The 16,603-nt window shown below is 36.3% G+C and overlaps 1 protein-coding gene across 10 annotated transcripts in view; it reads left to right on the forward strand.

The window, feature by feature from the left end:
* Positions 1-125: 125 nt before the first annotated feature.
* Piezo (piezo type mechanosensitive ion channel component) overlaps positions 126-16,603 on the forward strand; it is a 25,712-nt gene continuing 9,234 nt past the window's right edge. For 4 of the 10 annotated variants that reach the window (XR_015294181.1, XR_015294185.1, XR_015294189.1 and 1 more), the window contains exons 1-19: positions 126-467; positions 5,068-5,160; positions 7,718-7,933; positions 8,063-8,292; positions 8,444-8,875; positions 9,368-9,520; positions 10,603-10,714; positions 10,790-10,899; positions 10,997-11,263; positions 11,370-11,696; positions 11,801-12,093; positions 12,171-12,298; positions 12,386-12,528; positions 12,621-12,797; positions 12,863-13,373; positions 13,465-13,560; positions 13,651-14,093; positions 14,178-14,583; positions 16,218-16,280. Coding sequence is in view for 1 of the 10 variants with exons in the window: in XM_031915781.2 (XP_031771641.2) it covers positions 5,097-5,160; positions 7,718-7,933; positions 8,063-8,292; positions 8,444-8,875; positions 9,368-9,520; positions 10,603-10,714; positions 10,790-10,899; positions 10,997-11,263; positions 11,370-11,696; positions 11,801-12,093; positions 12,171-12,298; positions 12,386-12,528; positions 12,621-12,797; positions 12,863-13,373; positions 13,465-13,560; positions 13,651-14,093; positions 14,178-14,583; positions 16,218-16,280 (4,171 nt within the window). In the remaining 9 variants the exon portion in view is untranslated. Of the gene's footprint in view, positions 468-3,066; positions 3,154-5,067; positions 5,161-7,717; positions 7,934-8,062; positions 8,293-8,443; positions 8,876-9,367; positions 9,521-10,085; positions 10,134-10,602; positions 10,715-10,789; positions 10,900-10,996; positions 11,264-11,369; positions 11,697-11,800; positions 12,094-12,170; positions 12,299-12,385; positions 12,529-12,620; positions 12,798-12,862; positions 13,374-13,464; positions 13,561-13,650; positions 14,094-14,177; positions 14,584-16,217; positions 16,281-16,603 lie in introns of all 10 variants that reach the window. The other 6 variants (XR_015294182.1, XR_015294183.1, XR_015294186.1 and 3 more) reach the window with 6 other exon arrangements.

Consider the following 16,603-nt stretch of genomic DNA (forward strand, 5'->3'; position numbering starts at 1 on the left):
CAAAGATGATTCCTCCATCACGTAACGACTCTCCGAATAGTCCGCTACTGTATACAGGAAATGACGCAAAAGATATACGCAGGCGCGGACATTCTACGCCAGAGACGGGCGTAGAACGATGGTTCAGTGTGTGTTGAGCCGGCGTTGATCGCCGTTCGTCGTTCGGGGCGTAATCGTGATACGTGCGGATGAGTCACGATTCCTCCTCAAAGAAAAAGAAAAAAAAAAAAGAAAAACGCCTCGTGGGCGTTGGTGAATCGTTCCACTCGAAAAATCACGCGACGTGTATTTAAGTCGAACGTTAAATATAACGTTGAGCGAGGGGAAAATCAAGCGAGTGTGTGACAACGTGAGATTTGACAGCGTGTTGAAGCCGGGAGGCGTATGTTGCTCTCCTGGAAGTTCGATCGACGTGAACACAATCGTGAGGGATGGTTTGAGACACCGGTGGAGTGGTTTCATTCAAGGTGAGCGTGTTCCTCTTCTATCTGTCTCTCTCTCTTTCGACCCTTTTGTGCGCCGATTCCAGTCAGCTGATTATGCCTCGGTGTGGTTGGTAGTTGGTTTATACGCGTGTGTTTGTTTCGTATACGTATACGTTATTCTTGGGAATAAGCGATGATGGTACGTTCAACCCAAGTTGGACGGTTGGTTAAAGGAAAAAAATACATGGATGTGGGCGTGTGATTGATAGAATGAATGAATAGAGTGAATTTTTGGTGCATGGTATATGTATATGGTAAGACGATAAATTTGAAGTATGATATAACGAGAAATTTTTATCTTAGGTGGAAGAATAGAAGACAGATGGAATTGTTATTAGCGTTTTATTTATTTAATAAAAGGATAAAGAATAAAAATACATCAACGAGAAATAGAGATGACCTGTGAAAGATGATCGATCGACACACGTGTGCTGATTCAGTTGCTGTTTATTAGATTTAATAATAATCTTCGAAAATAAATTAAAGATTGAACGTCGTTGATTTATTCGCGTAATTTTTACAATGCGGAACTTGGCTCGTCGGCAGGAAACGCTCGTAAAACGGTTGACATTTTGCTCATTTACGATTTGGCAAAGGTAAAGAAACGTCGTAAATCGAAGCAAATTTTCGAAACGAAATTCGACCGTTGTTTATTGCGACTCACTATTGGAAGATTGCCGGTATAAAAACAAATACATGGATTCTCGAAATTTAGGGGGGGCCGTCTTTTGTGTATCTGCGATAAGAGTGAATCATGTTCGTTACGTCGTGTCTCCTCTTTGCGTTATATATATATGTCGACGATAATACAATACATTATCGTCTCGCCGTATGAAGGTGTTTACAACGCCGTATTTCGTCGTAGATAACTGACCTGTTTTAAATTAATATTAGAAAAGTATTGTTTAAAATATTAGAAATATACAATCAGTATTCAAATAACGCGATATCGTGTTTTATATTATTCAAATTTTTGTGTTACAATAATACTATATCTCATTGCCAAGAAAATATGTTACTATCGAAGCAAAAATTTAGATTATCGTTAAGAAAATTTTATTAATTAATTCACTTGTAATAATCGTTCGTAGGAAGATAGGAGGAGAACGAGATAGGAGTGTAAATTCGTTTCTATATATAAATTTAAAACGGAATAGGATTAATTGGTGCAATAACACGGATTTTGATAAAACGTTTAAATGCAGAAAGAGCATTATCGTCGCTTATCGAAGCATCAGGGAACTCAACACGAATTATATTCATCCTGAAAGCGTAACGAGGGATGTGCACACTCCCTTAATCAACTCCTTGTTGCGTGCGGCACGCACGTACCCAAGATGTGCACGCAATGCGCACGTTTCTTCCTAAAATTGATATATCCGAGAAAATTTAATGGAATATAAGAGCGGGAATCAAAGCGTGAGCTTTTTCAAAGGTAATTATTCCTAAAAGACCTCTTGTACCGTGTTTCGTGATTACATTTTTCTTCTTTTTCTTCTTTTTTTTTTCTTTTTTTTTTTTGTATTCCCCGAGTAGAAATTTAACGATCGTTAATACGTGTTTTCCATTAATTAAATAGAGACGAGAATGAGAAAGTAAGAATAGTTTTCTCGTCTTTGTCTCTTTATCACGTTGAAAAGTTAATGAATGCCTCCATAAAAGAAAGACGATAACTGTCACGTGTTTTCATTCAGGAACGAGCCAGCCCTGTTCTGTGCAACGAAATGTTGGACGTTTTCTATAAAAGTTGAATTAGTTTCCCATTCTCTTCAACTTTTCGAGCTAAAATTAAACTCGGGATTCTACGATACCTCCGTCATCGGCATTGATTCCACGGAAAATACGGCGAATATTAATCGAACGACCGATGTTAATTGCGAACTTGTCCGCTTTATATCAGTCATACATGTATATACAGTTCCGTTTAACGACAAATTAAGACAATATAAATTATAAAAATATTCTTTTCACCGGAGTTTAAATAAAGGAAATCATATCATTCAATCTCGAACCGCGTTGAATCACGAATCGCATTATCTGTTTGTCTGTTTGCATTGAAAATCAATAAGATAATCGTGATCGAAGTAATAGATATTCTATAAAGTAATAGATATTCTGTGAAAATATGAAACGCATTTTTCATCGGATGTTTGATTAATATTCGCGCAAGATATACTTCTTTCTTTCTTGTGTACATATACATATTATAATACGAGTATATCGACCAAGTTGACGAAATGAAAGTAATCCGCAAGTGCAGCTGTAATTTAATTCGCGTAATGTTTCTCAAACCGGTTTAGACTATGAATAAGACGTTTCATTTTAAGTTGATTAAAATGCAGCTTCTCATGCTGAGTCGCTTAAGTAACATAAATGCACTTAATGCAAAGTAGTGTGATTCCTTTCAAAATAAAATTTCTCCTAGACTTCGAGATTTCACGATGGAGATATATTTTCTTTCTATTCAACTTGATTAAAATTGAGATAATAGAATATTTTCAAAAAAACCTTGAATTTTTTTTCCTCGTGATTTCTCTGTTTCATAATTTAAATAATACTGAGATTGACAAATCTGTTGCAGAGGATTAGCAAAATTTCACCAGGTTTGGAGCATGCCAATTATCGTTGCCAGTTCTATAGTATTTACACAACCTGTCGTTCTAAACACGTAGGTATATCATCGATCGCGTATCCTATCGAAACTTCGATATTTATAAAAACCAGGACGTTGTTCTCTTCTTTTTTTTTTTTTCTTCTTTAAGTCACGCGACTTAAGGTGACGATGATCTTTGATGAAACAAAAAAAAAAAAAAAAATATCGTTGCACAAATTGTACAGTATAATTGCATCGTGCTCTTCGTAATTCACCGCGAAAGAATTTGAATTTTTCTTGACGAAGATTCAGGAAATTCCTAGCATATCACAATTTTATTTCATTATTTTTATTGATTAATTTAATCATTCTGAGAATTTGTTTTTTCTTTCAATCCTCGGATAATAATAAGATATTATTTTTCAATTATACAAGCGATTCGTAACACGATTCAATATACGTATGAAATGATATTGTATGTCAATGATATAACATAGATGACAATGACAAATTTTGACGGTATGTAATTACGGTCAATAATATTCCTTCCATCTTTTCATCCTTCGAGGAAAGAGCGTTTTAAGGATCGCTTTATAATATATTAAATTCTTCATGTAGGTCAGATGATAAAATCTTGTGCACAAAAAAAGAAAAAAAAATTTTGCGTTGTATACATTTATTGAAGGACTTGACGAAGAGGCGATCCATAGTTTGAGATAAATGCAAATGAACAGTCTAGTCGAGATGTTCAGTGTCAGCACTATTGATATAAAACTCGAGACAAGTTGAATCTTCTTTTTCTTATATTTCACAACGTTCCTACTTCTTTTGATATATAATTCCGCATTAGTAATGGATGATGCGTAAAAAAGTGATCTAAAAACAAATTAAGGACGCACCATATAATTTCCAACTCCATATAATTTCTTGCTAATTAAATTAGGCGTGCCAGTTTTTTTATCGAAAAACCTGCTCGAAGCATTTTTCTTTCTCGGAACCATTTGATAATTTCAAGCTTTTTCTATTTTCATTTTCATCGATCGTGAATGAACATGCGAATATTTCTTACCGAAATATTTGCTCAACGAGTACGAGTACACGAAAATCGAAACGATTTCTAAAGAGAATCTTGCGGTCTTTCTTCTTTCTTCTTCTTCTTCTTCTTCTTCTTTTCCATTTTATTTATATGGAATAGTGCACAGAGGCATTTAAATTTTTTTTTTTTGAAGAAAAGATTCGATAAAAAAAAGTGATATTGACGATCGTCGAAAAAGCGCGGAACGGAAACATGGATTGATTTTCGGTGGTGAAACCGAAGACCTGACACCATCAATGAAATCTTAGACGGAAGCAGGAAATGGGCGCAGATGGTGTACACGTCACACTCCAAAGACATCGACTACATATTAGGATGCTATTAAATGCTTGACACGATCGCAAACAATTTTTTCAATTACATCTTGTTAATGCCATTTTGCAAATAAATATCGCATAGGTTAAAGTACAAATTTATATTTGATCTAATCGAATATATTTTCATCGGTACGGAGAATTTAATCAAACAAAGCGAATAAAGAATGCACCCCCGTTTAGATACTATTATATACTTCGATCGGATCAAATTGATCGTTCTGTCAACGAGACAAATTTCTGTTAATTTGACAATTCGTGGGAAGAAATGTCAGAGGATCATCGTCGTGGCACGATTTTTCGTGAAAAATTTGCGAATACGAGAAGGATGTAGCGAGAGGGGGGTGGTTAAATTAAATGCGGAGCGTAAATTTGGACGGGTCGGTTGTAAAAACGAAGGCCGGGTGTAGGAACGTTGGTGCCGCGGTCTCATGGCAAAACGAGGTTAAAGGTATCCGACTGCGGCAGTGTCGTATCGATTCCAGTCGAGCTGACATTGCCGCCGTGAAATCTCGAGATGTTGACAACGTACACGGTGGATTGTTTTACGCGCAACTTTTCTCTCTCTCTGTGTTTCAGGGTGAAAGGGCACACGAGCAGATCGAGGCATGTCCAAGTATTGGCTGAACGTGGCCCTCATCAGGGTCGTGTTGCCGCTCGTCTTCACCGGATGTGAGTAAAATTAAAGTTAAACTTCTCTTCCGAAAATTTTTTAATCGAAATGTTTTATATAATAATTTCGTCGATATATATATATATATATGAAAAAATGATTCGACGATTAAACGTTTAGATTTGGAATATTAAAATTTTAATATTGGAACAGATAAGAATGTATATAAATTATGCGTTTCATTTCTATTGATAAGCTTCGAGGAAATCTTACGTCATATTGCGATAGAATCGTGAATTATTAGAATTATTAGGGAAATTGGGAAATTATCAGGGACATTGTTGAAAAAATTATTTCTTCTCTTTCGTTTTAAAAATTAAGAGTTTAAAAAAAAAAAATTCAAATTTCAACGTAGAAAATTAGTAGGTTTTGAAAGTACAATCTAAATTTTGAAGATTCAAAATTTTTATATAAAATATGTAAAGGAAACACGTGGATGATGTCATAGTGTTAAAATAGCTATGATTTGTACTCGAGTACTGACCTTAGATCTAAACTATGTCGATTCTTGAAAGCGAATGAATCGTGTGAAACTGCAAACAAGGCATAGTATAATCGAAGGCAAAATCTAGAAATAGACGAGTAAGCAATGGAGAATCCGAGAAATTTATTCTTTTCCTTTTATTCCTTCTCAATTATTCTCATTTCAATGTGTCATCGTTGTTTATAACACCTACACGAAAAGAAAAAAAAAAAAAAATAATCATCGTAACAGAATTAACAAAATTACGTGTTATAATTCAATATATGCTATAAAAATCGTAATATATAAATTTATTATCGAATATATTGAATCAAAAAGTTTTCGTTATATTGACCGTTCCATTAGCCAGTTTAATACCAGTTATTAATTATCAGGGTGTTATCAACGCGCCACATGTTAGATCATTCCAGAACGCATAACAGTACGTCATAAATAACATTGTCGCCATTGGTTGCCTCATTTTCATCACCAGATAATAAAATATCTTCTAAATAACCTACCTACCTCGTCAATTAATATTTTGTTATTGATTGCAATTTCGAGAAAACAATAAATCAGATTAGTTGTACGCACGTATCCGTCATACACACTTCAAAAATATAAATATCGTCGTTTCCAGAGTGATGATAAAGTAAAAAAAAAAAAAAAAAAAAAAAAACGAGCATTTTTGAAATATATTAGTTGGAAATTCGAGAGACGTGTGTATATACGTGGTATAAATCCGGGGAAGCCCCTCAGAATTCCATTGTAATAGGGTCGAGGCACGGTTCAGTCCCGGTTTATAATTAGGTTAAAGAATTTTATTCGATCGAGAACGTTATCGTTCGAACGAAGTTGTCGTTATTTATCGTTTAAATTACATGAGAATATTTCTCGAAGCAAGAGGTAACGAGATCGCGAGCAATCGCGAGTCAAAGAACTTTATTTAGAGGAAAGGATGTTCTAATTCGTCCAACCTTTTTATCGTTGATGATAATTTCGAGAGGCTATTTCGATCTTTCGACCTCGATAGTCTAGACTAAAAAATAAAAATAAAATTACGACGTTGAATGTTATCTGTGAAACTACGATGCGCACAAGCTGGCACGAGTAATTAGTCGACTCGTAGTTTTTATAATTAACGATGTCCCGTTAAAATACACACGAATTACAGTCACGTGATCACAGAGAATGAAAAATATGTATACGGTTCGAATAGTTTTTTTTTTTTTTTTTTTTTTTTTTTAATAATTCGCAATTAACTCGTCTATCTTTAATTTCGATCATCTCGATCTACGAAACGAGATACGTGGACGACGAAATGCGAGGGAAACGGAAGCGCAAAACGTTGGAGAATAATGAAGTAACTCGTAACAGTGCTGGAACACGGAGAGAATAACTCGAGTTTGCTTGGCAGCCGGTCAAACTTTTCGTTTGTGAGCAGAGTGAAGAGAAAATAGTAAGCAGAATGCATGCCGCGAATAGAAAGCGCTCATAGAGAGGACTGGAACGAAATGGAATGAGTTTCGAGCACGATTTCGACGAGATTTTTTCCTTTGAAGAAACAGAGCGCGCTCGCCAGAAAACGCGAGCATCCTGTGCGAAGACTTTCCTGTGCGAAGAAATTAATTATGTTTCACGCTTGCTAACGATTCCAAAGTGAATCAACGTTCCGAATCCTGGTGCTTTTCCGATTTAATTATAGACACGTGTGTTCCATTCCACGGAACGCATGATACGTATATAGAAATTCTTGGAGTGTAATGACACGTGGACGATAATGTACTGTATTAGAAAATGTGAATTGTTGAATTTTCATTCGGACATATATCAGGGAGTAAAATGTCAGTCGTTGTATATGCTTTCATCTCTTCCCTCGGTTGAAATTGACCTTTCCTTCCACCCTATTTCTTCTCGTGCCAGTGAAATGAACAGCATCTCTGCTACGTGGCGAATATCGTTTAGAAAATGTCGTGAAATACGAAAGAATACGTTTCGCATTCTGGTTTGACATAATAATGGGTAAAACGTGGATACGGATCGTCATTAAAGAGTTTAATATTAAAAATTTATGCAACTGTTCGATTAAACAGGTGCGGTATGGAGGCCTGTAGGATTGTCACTAGTTTATTTGGCTCTGATGCTATATTCGCCCCACGTGCCAATACCGGACGCAAAAACAATGGCCGGCCACACGGGCCACTATTTAAAAACTTGCATCGGCCTGTCTTTTCTCACAACAACCAGCCAAATCACTTTCCACATAGTTTTATTGGCCCTGCCCAGTTACGGACACTTCCTTCACAATTGTACGTAAGGAAAGTTTGAAAGGGAGGAGAACGTTTGCCAATTTTTAAATACACTTTGGAATAAAAAAAAAAAAAGAAGAAAAAGAAAAAATAATAATAATTGCCTCTTCTGTGATGAATAATTTCTAGGCGAACCTATGGAAGTGATCTTCAGACACTTAGGTTTCGTAAGGCTAGATGGCGCGACCGAGTGGGAGATATTCTTCTGGTTGACACCGGAATTAATCGTCTTACCTACTAGTATAATAATATATTTCATATGTCGTTTCCTATCGCAAAAAACGATCACTGAAGAAGGCGATGCCTCGTTGCATCAAAACGTCGAGGCCTCGAAGAAAATTGTGGACGCAAATATTAAGGTATCGTTCAATTTCTTTTTTTTTTTTATACGAAATACAACATTGATATAATTTTTTCGCGTCTCGCCCAGACTTTGAAAACAATAACGCATGAAACAATAATTAATAATTCGGTTAGAGAATTGGAGCTAACGCAATTTTCCGTGCTCAGATCATCAACTTCTTAGGACGCATAGGAACTTACGTGGTTCTGGCATCGTTATGCATCACAGCATCTCTGAGGCCATCGATAGAAGGGGGTTTCTATTTCCTCATCTTCTTGGGAGCTTCGACCTGGTGGGCGTGCAACAAAGAGCTTCGAAAAGGCTTCGCCAGGCTGTGCAGGATCGTGATGGCAGTGGTGGTCCTTCACATCCTGTTTCTGCTCAGCTACCAGAATCAAATACCTCAAGAATTAATACCCGTGAACAGCACTTGGCAACGATACCTTGCCCTGATTCCTGTCTATCAAATGAACTGCTCCAATCCAAGATACGTGGAGTACACCAATGATACCGATTGGCTGATTTACGGATACTCCCTGAGACTGTTCTGGCTTTATTTCGTTTTGGCGTTGCAATCACAGTTCCTGAGCAAAAAGCCGGTGAGTTTATCGTTAGTGTATTTTTTTGCTAATATTGGGAATATTTTAAAGTCGAGATAAACGCGAAATAATTACTCGATCGAATCAAAATTAAACTATTAAACGATAGAATGTAACGGAAGATTAATAACGCGAGGATTTATTAATTGGTATAACGAAGATAACCGTTTCGTAGAATTAAAATTTTAAATAATTCAACTGTGAAGTTTGAAATATCCGTTGAAATATTTAGAATATTCAGAAGCTATCGATAATAATAATAATTTATTTGCAATTTAATTGAAATTTTATCCAAGCACGAATCATTTTAACGATGCAAGTCGCGTGCAATGTGCCTGTTAATGTGACTTAATTAACCTTCTTACGGTTAAGGAAAATGATTAACACACCGATATATCAGCTGAATAACACGACTTAAGCTTGTAACAATCTATTTTTACTAACTGTTCGAACAACAAGTGTATCTGGTAACACACGTGTCTTTCTTTGAAGAACGTTGCTTTTACTAACGAGGCGTTCCAGGCAAAGAAAGTGAAACGTTTGAGCGGAAAACTGGAGAACCTGAACACTCCGTTGTCCAGGCACGTTTCCATCAGGAGAAGGACACCATCTCAAAGATGGCAATCGGCGCGACGAAAGGCTCGCGTAAGGATCTCGTCGTCCTGCATGAGCCGAATTTTCTTTTCTTCTTCTTCTTCTTTTTCTTCTTCTTCTTCTTCTTCTTCTTCTTCTTCTTCTTTCTAATCACATTTTTAGATTTTGGATTGTACATACAATTTATCATCGATTTTATTTCACGTTATTGAACATCGGTACGATCATACATATGTGCCATCGCTCATTTATCATGGCAAAAGAGAGAGAAAAAAAAAATGTAAATCATTATGCCATCACTAACTTATCATTAGGCAAAAGAAAAATGTATATATCATTATGGAATGTACATACAGTAACCATATCGTGAAATTAATAATTTACATTATCTATTTATTTATTTATTTTATTTTTTGATTGGCGAAGGCGATAAAAATTATGGAAGAAGAAGGTATAATAAATTTATGTTAAGATCATTTTGTTTTCCACCGCCTCTATTCAGACAACTCCCGAGTTTTTATTTACTATCGCCTTCCAGATTTGCGGTTGTTCTTTAATGCTGAGCAAATTCCTTTTCCATTTGGATGCCGCTATGTTTAGTTTGCCATTGTTTTAGAAGCCGATCGTTAATTCATCGTTCTCACCTGTCGACGAGCGCACACCCGTACGTATAATGATTAAGTTTGCACGTTTCACTTATATACAGCAATTTAATTTATTTAATTTAATTTTATTTCTCTTTACGATCAATTTTGCTTTTATTCTTATTCAAACACATTCTTTTTCCTTTGTTTATATATATATTTTTTTTCTTTTTTCTTTTTTTTTTTTTTATTTATTTAAATAATCGATACGTATTTTGGAAATCATTATGGTAACTATTGGTGAAGGTATATAAATCCACTTCGTTTACACACACAGCATGCATGCACACGCTTGAAACACGAGATTTTGTTTCACGAACAATATATATTTAATTCAAATTTAAATTGTTTAGAATAGATAATCAGAATAAATCAGAATAAAAATTAAGATTATTAAGTGAAAAGAGATGATAAAAAAAACGCTATGTAGAGATATGTTCGAAATTTGTTTTTACATTCGGAGAATAGTTTAGTTAATTTTATCGATAGTTGATGCGATTTGGGTCCGGGAGAACGGGGCTACTACAAGATTCAACCGGAAGCGTCATCGTTCAGGATGGCCATCAGGATGACAATATTCAGATGCAAAGTCTCAGCGATGGTTCGTTATTTAAATTAGCTTCCATTAAGTATAAAAATAAAATAAAATTTATCAATCGATTAAATATTTTTCTAGCTGGCGCAGATGAGCAATCTGGAGTTATCGAGCATATCATCATGGCCGTATACTCGATCTTCCAGTTGATAATTAAGTCGTCTTATCTTGCCACGAATATCATAATGATGGTAAAAATTAACAAGCCAAATTTTTTAATAAATTTCTAATAAAATTCTTTGAAACTTTTGAAATTATTTTAATTTCTTTCTCGCCTATTATTATTAGACGTGGAGTATAATGTATCACAGTTGGACAACCTTTGCACTCTTATTATGGGCATTGATCCTTTGGATGGTACCTAATAAAGGCGCTTTGATGATGAAGTGCTCTCCTTTCATCGCTTTTTACTCAATGCTCCTTGTCATCGTGCAATACGTTTATAGCATGGATTTGACCGAAGAAGAATTACCAACGCAAATAAACGGGATAAAAGTGTCAGAGATCGGTTTCATCAAAACTGATGAGCTAAGTTGCTGGCATCTAGTGGTCAAAGTAAAAGAAAAAAAAAAGAAATAATTTCCAAATTCATTTATATTATCTAATTTATATAAAACGTGCATCATCCTATTTTCAAAACGTTTCAACAATTAATTTTCAGTGTCTATTCCTATCGATATTCTGGATTACCATGAGACAATACATGGTCGAAAGATCCAGGCAGAGACGTTCCTCGGCATTGAGAGACATGGTGGCACCATTGCACGTGTCTGTTTCGACAGCTACCACAGCGATGAATCACGAAGCACCTGAAATTAAAAGCAAATTCATGCTGGATGTCGGTATACTTTTGAAAAGATTGTTGACCAAGTTTTGGATCGCAGTGGTGACCATCATGCTGTTCATTTGTGGAATCACTGGTGAACGTATGACGGTGTTCAGGATCATTTACATGTCTCTCTTCCTTGTTCTAGTCATTACGTTCCAGGTACGTGGAGGGGGAAAAAAGTAATCAAGTAGTCAGTTAAAAATAAAACTATCAAAGATTTTATTTTTAATTTTTTTCTTTCTTTCTCTCTTTCTTTCTTATAGATATCTTGGACAATTTGGAGAAAGATGATGTACCCATTCTGGCTTACAGTTATCGGTTATTCCATAATCATGCTGATTCTTGTATATACTTATCAATTTCACAATTTTCCAGAATATTGGAATTATTTGCATATCGACGAGAATTTGCAAAAAGATATCGGCTTAGAAAAATACGAGATTAAGGATCTTTTCGTTCGATTACTCACACCAACCTTCTTTGTAATTATTACGGTCCTTCAGATCCATTATTTCCACAAAGATTTCTTAGAAATGACCGATCTCGAAAAATTCGGGTTAGCATATGGAATTTCTATTGCATAAATTAACGATATTAAAAATAAATTAAAAAAAAAAAAAAAAAAAATTGTAGAACCGAGGAACCTCAAATCGAACAACCGAGCCTTGGCCATGCACCGATTTTAGCTATACCACCATCCTCTCCAGAACAAATTTTTCTCAATGAAGAAAAACCTAAATACACGTTGAAACAGTTAAAACGTATGACGAATCGTACATTCTTTTTTTTTTCTTTTTTTAAGGAAAATTAATACGATAAAGAAATGCTGAGTTGACGAAAATTTTCAGGCATGTCTAAAATAGAATTATTAGCGTTATTTGGCGATATAATAACGCGCGTAAAAAGTGTTTATAACTACATTTGGCTCTTCTTCGAAATTCATATGCAAAAGATCATTTTTATTTCTGTGATGCTTCTCTGCGTCAACGATGTGAGTTTGAATTATATATACAAGATATAAGATATATCGGTATAAATTTATCTAAATTTTATTTCAATAAAATAAAATTCGTTATATTCCAGGTCTGTGCTATTAATTTAATATTCGTATTGATATCGGTTATAATGATCAATTTTCGAAGAAACATTCAAATATGCACCGTGAATATAATAGCGGCGATAATCGGTATTTTAATGGTTGGAAAAATGCTGTATCAAATTCAATATATCAATCACAGCAATTGGAATATTAATTGCACGGTAAGTATGAACATTTGCATGTATAATCGATCTAATTTTTCAGGAAAAATATTTATCCTTTACAGGTATTTCCAGAGAATCAGCGATATAGCAGCAATAACACGATGTACAACATAGCAGAATGGTTTGGACTAAAGAAAGCCGAGCCAGGAAATCTGGCGGAATTATTGAAAGGCTACATAGGAATCATAGTGGTGACCACTCTAAGAAAGATAATTAGAATTCGACAATGTTTCTACAGAAAAGCACGAGGAGAACCTTTGGACAGGCCTTATGTCATGTTCCCCTCGATCACCAGACAAAACGCTGACGAAGGGATATTGGAATGCTTGAAATTCCTTTTCAATTACGCATTCTACAAGTTTGGCGTCGAATTCTGTTTGATAGGAATCGTGGCGCTTATCGCTACCAGACTCGATTTCTATTCGGTCCTCTATGGCATTTGGCTTTTAATATTGTTCTGTCTGAGGAGAAAAACTTTATCAAAAATTTGGCCCTTCTTCAAGATTTTCATTATAATTCTCCTACCTATTCAATATGCTTTCGTCGTTGCACCTCCCCCGTGGCTTTGCATAGGTGATTAATTTCTAATTCCAAGTAATTAGAAATTTCAAACAAATTCCATCTAGAGATTAAAGTCAGAGTGATTTTTTCCTTAATTTTTTAGATTACCCATGGGAAAAATCCAGAATTTTGAGGGTATTACAGGAATGGATGTACCTGCCGGATCCTGATTTTCCACCTAATGCTAGGAAATTAATATGTAAGACTGCTATATAATGGAAAAAAAAAAAAAAAAAAATATTGATTTATCTCTTAATAAGGGTATGATTTTTATTTTTTTAAAATATAGGTGATTTTTTGCTATTAATGATGATCGTCAGGCAAAGTCTCGTTTTCAAAATCGAAAAGCGATGCGAGGCAACTGGCGAAGAGTTTCCAGCCGGTCACAATTATTCCGTGTACGAAAACATAGAGAAACCAAATTTCGTGAATCCTGTGAAGGATTTCGTGTCTCATGCTCACACTTATTTAGATATAGTGAAACGTGCCGTGTTGATAAGTTTGATGTGGATCGCTTTATCGATCGTGTTCCTGGCTGGAACAGAGAGGACTAATCTGTTCTCGTTGGGTTATTTGATCGGTGCATTCGTGTTCCTCTGGCAAGGAAGTGACTTTTACTTGAGGCCAGTGCAGACGATTTTAACGTGGTGGCATTTGTTGATCGGTTACAACGTGATCGTCATATTCTGCAAGTCTCTGTTTCAGGGTATCGGTTGCGTGATGATAGAGCAGGTAATAATCTCGTTTATCACTTTCTGCGAAAAAAAGTTTTATTAAATATATTGACTCGAACGAATAAAATATCGAAATTTTTAGATGCAAATGATAGCGTGTCCATTCATTCAATTGTTCGGCATAGTTTGTGTAAGAAAATTCAAAAGTCCGATCACAGATTTGGTCCCGGAAAAATTGGATTGCGACGTGCCTGAGGAGGACATAGGCATGATCTGGGACGGCTTGTGTTTCACCTTCCTGTTATTCCAAAAACGATTGTTCAAAAGCTACTACTTCTTCCACATAGTCAACGAAACGAAAGCTATGAGCATCCTGGCATCGAGGGGCGCGGAATTATTGGAAGAGTTGCATCAGAAACGCATCGAGATCCAAGAGAACGTCGAGAAGAACGTGTTGCAAAAGTTGAAATTCAAGATGGACAAGATCAAGGAAAACCAGAGGAAAATTCAAGGCCCCAGTTACAGGGAGCCAGAGATACACGCAGTTGGTAAGAATCATTTCAACGGTTCCTAATTATCTTTCTTCAAAAGTATATAGGACGATCAGATTGACGGGATGAAATTTGTCCTACAATAATCCTTGCTCGATACTTGAAATTCTCTTTACCTCCCTTCCTTACTCTCAACCAACGTGTACCAACCCCGTACACGCATAACAAACAAGAAGAAACAGCTTGAATCTCGATTCATCTCTATAACTGTTCTCTGTATTTGATGCACGCGAAAAAAAAAGAAGGAGAGGCGCCTCTGGCGAGGTCTTCCAGCGTAAGCTCGTGCGTCTCTTCCGGTCACACCCCTCCTCAAGGTTATCAGACGCCTGTCGACGAGGACGCGGAGGACGAGCCACCCCCGTTGACACCACGAGCCGCCTCTCTATTGCAAGCGCCCACGCCCAATTCCGCCGTGATGACGGTCAGCCTCGAGGGTTATCTCGAGCCGACCCGTATTTCTTTCGGTTCCCCGCCGAGTAGCGAGTTGAATCCACGTGGACCGTCGCCGGACGAGACCTTCCCCGTGTTCTCGCCACCGCCGTACGATAGAAGGGCGCACGATCGATCGCTCACCTCGTCGATCAGACGTCACCGGCGTCAGTCGAGCTTCGTCGGGCCGCCATGGATGAACGGGTTGCAGACACCGAGGCAGTCGATCGTCTCGACCGCATCTCGTTCCCCGCAATCTCATCACACATGTAACGACACAAGATCGGGAACAAGATCATCGTCGTCGATCCGCTACGATGTCCTGTACATACGCTTCCGCGAAAGCACCTATAGATCTCTCATCTATCTCAAGCACCCATATCTTTTCTTTTCGTTTTCTTTCCTGTTATTGTTCTTTCTCGATGGTTTTTCTTCTTTTTTTTTTTCTCACGATTCTTGAGGAGTATCTTTTTTTCTTTTTTTTTTCCTTGATTTTTTTGTAGAAAATTACGTTACGTTATGCGTCTCCTCCGAGAAGACGAATTTAGTTGGAAAAATAATTCTTCGATAGTTTTTGATTCTTGATATTTTTGATTTTTATATGTTGATTTTTCGATGTTTAGAATGTGTTCGATCGATTCATTTTCACATTGGAAATTTTCTCCTCTGTTTCTTCTTTTTTTCGTTCTGTTTCGAGAATTTTTCTATCTTTCTGTTACCGCTTCCGTCGAGTTTTCGATCGATCTCTGTTAAATGTGTCGTGTTAGATCCGTTTCTTAATCTCGTTTTAGATGTACATAATTGAAACCACTATTACCACGCTCGTGTAACTCGATTATGAACGTAAGTTTGTAACCTTTGCTTTCGCATTCGAACATTCGCATTTTTCCCATTCCATTTTTCCATTTTCTCACAATTGATTTTACCTCTTACCTTGTATAAGGAGGGAAAATTTATTAAATCTATTATTAATTGAGATCCAAAAAAGAAGAAAATCCGTTTATCTCTCTTGACAGATCGTCCTGTATCCCACCGATCGTGACGGCCGAGGAATCGAGATGCCGAATATGATTATTACGTGTAATATAAATATTGTATATTATTGTAAGATAGATATCTATATCCAACTGTGTGCAGACGAGTGTTCCACATCGTTTTCAGTTTTTTACATATACCTCTTTGTGTTTTTTCTTTCCGGTTAGATACTCTCTATCCAAGGACACGGCCGTTGTACAGAGTTCGCGCGCCAAAGACCAACAAAGAGGGTAAATGAAAATTATTATTTTCTTTTCCGCAGCTTATCTGGGCTTTTTGTCCATACCAACTGGGTATTTGTCCAACACCCCATCCCCCCTAATGACTAACTATCCTTGTGCTTTTACAGAACTTCACACTGTACATATTATAATATGAAACATGTGTCACACGAAGTTCTAATTATGTATAGCATATACCAAAGATGGTGGCGGGTGCATCTTTATATCTATAACGCGTGTGTCTTCGTGGATTGTACTAACGATTTATCTAAATAACGTGACGGATGTTTTTTAATTAAATAGTAATTCTTGTGGAGTAATTTTTACGATCT

The sequence above is a fragment of the Apis florea genome, unplaced genomic scaffold (assembly GCF_048593485.1).
Source record: "Apis florea isolate Af1SG1 unplaced genomic scaffold, ASM4859348v1 contig_3587_pilon, whole genome shotgun sequence".
Lineage (NCBI taxonomy): Eukaryota > Metazoa > Arthropoda > Insecta > Hymenoptera > Apidae > Apis > Apis florea.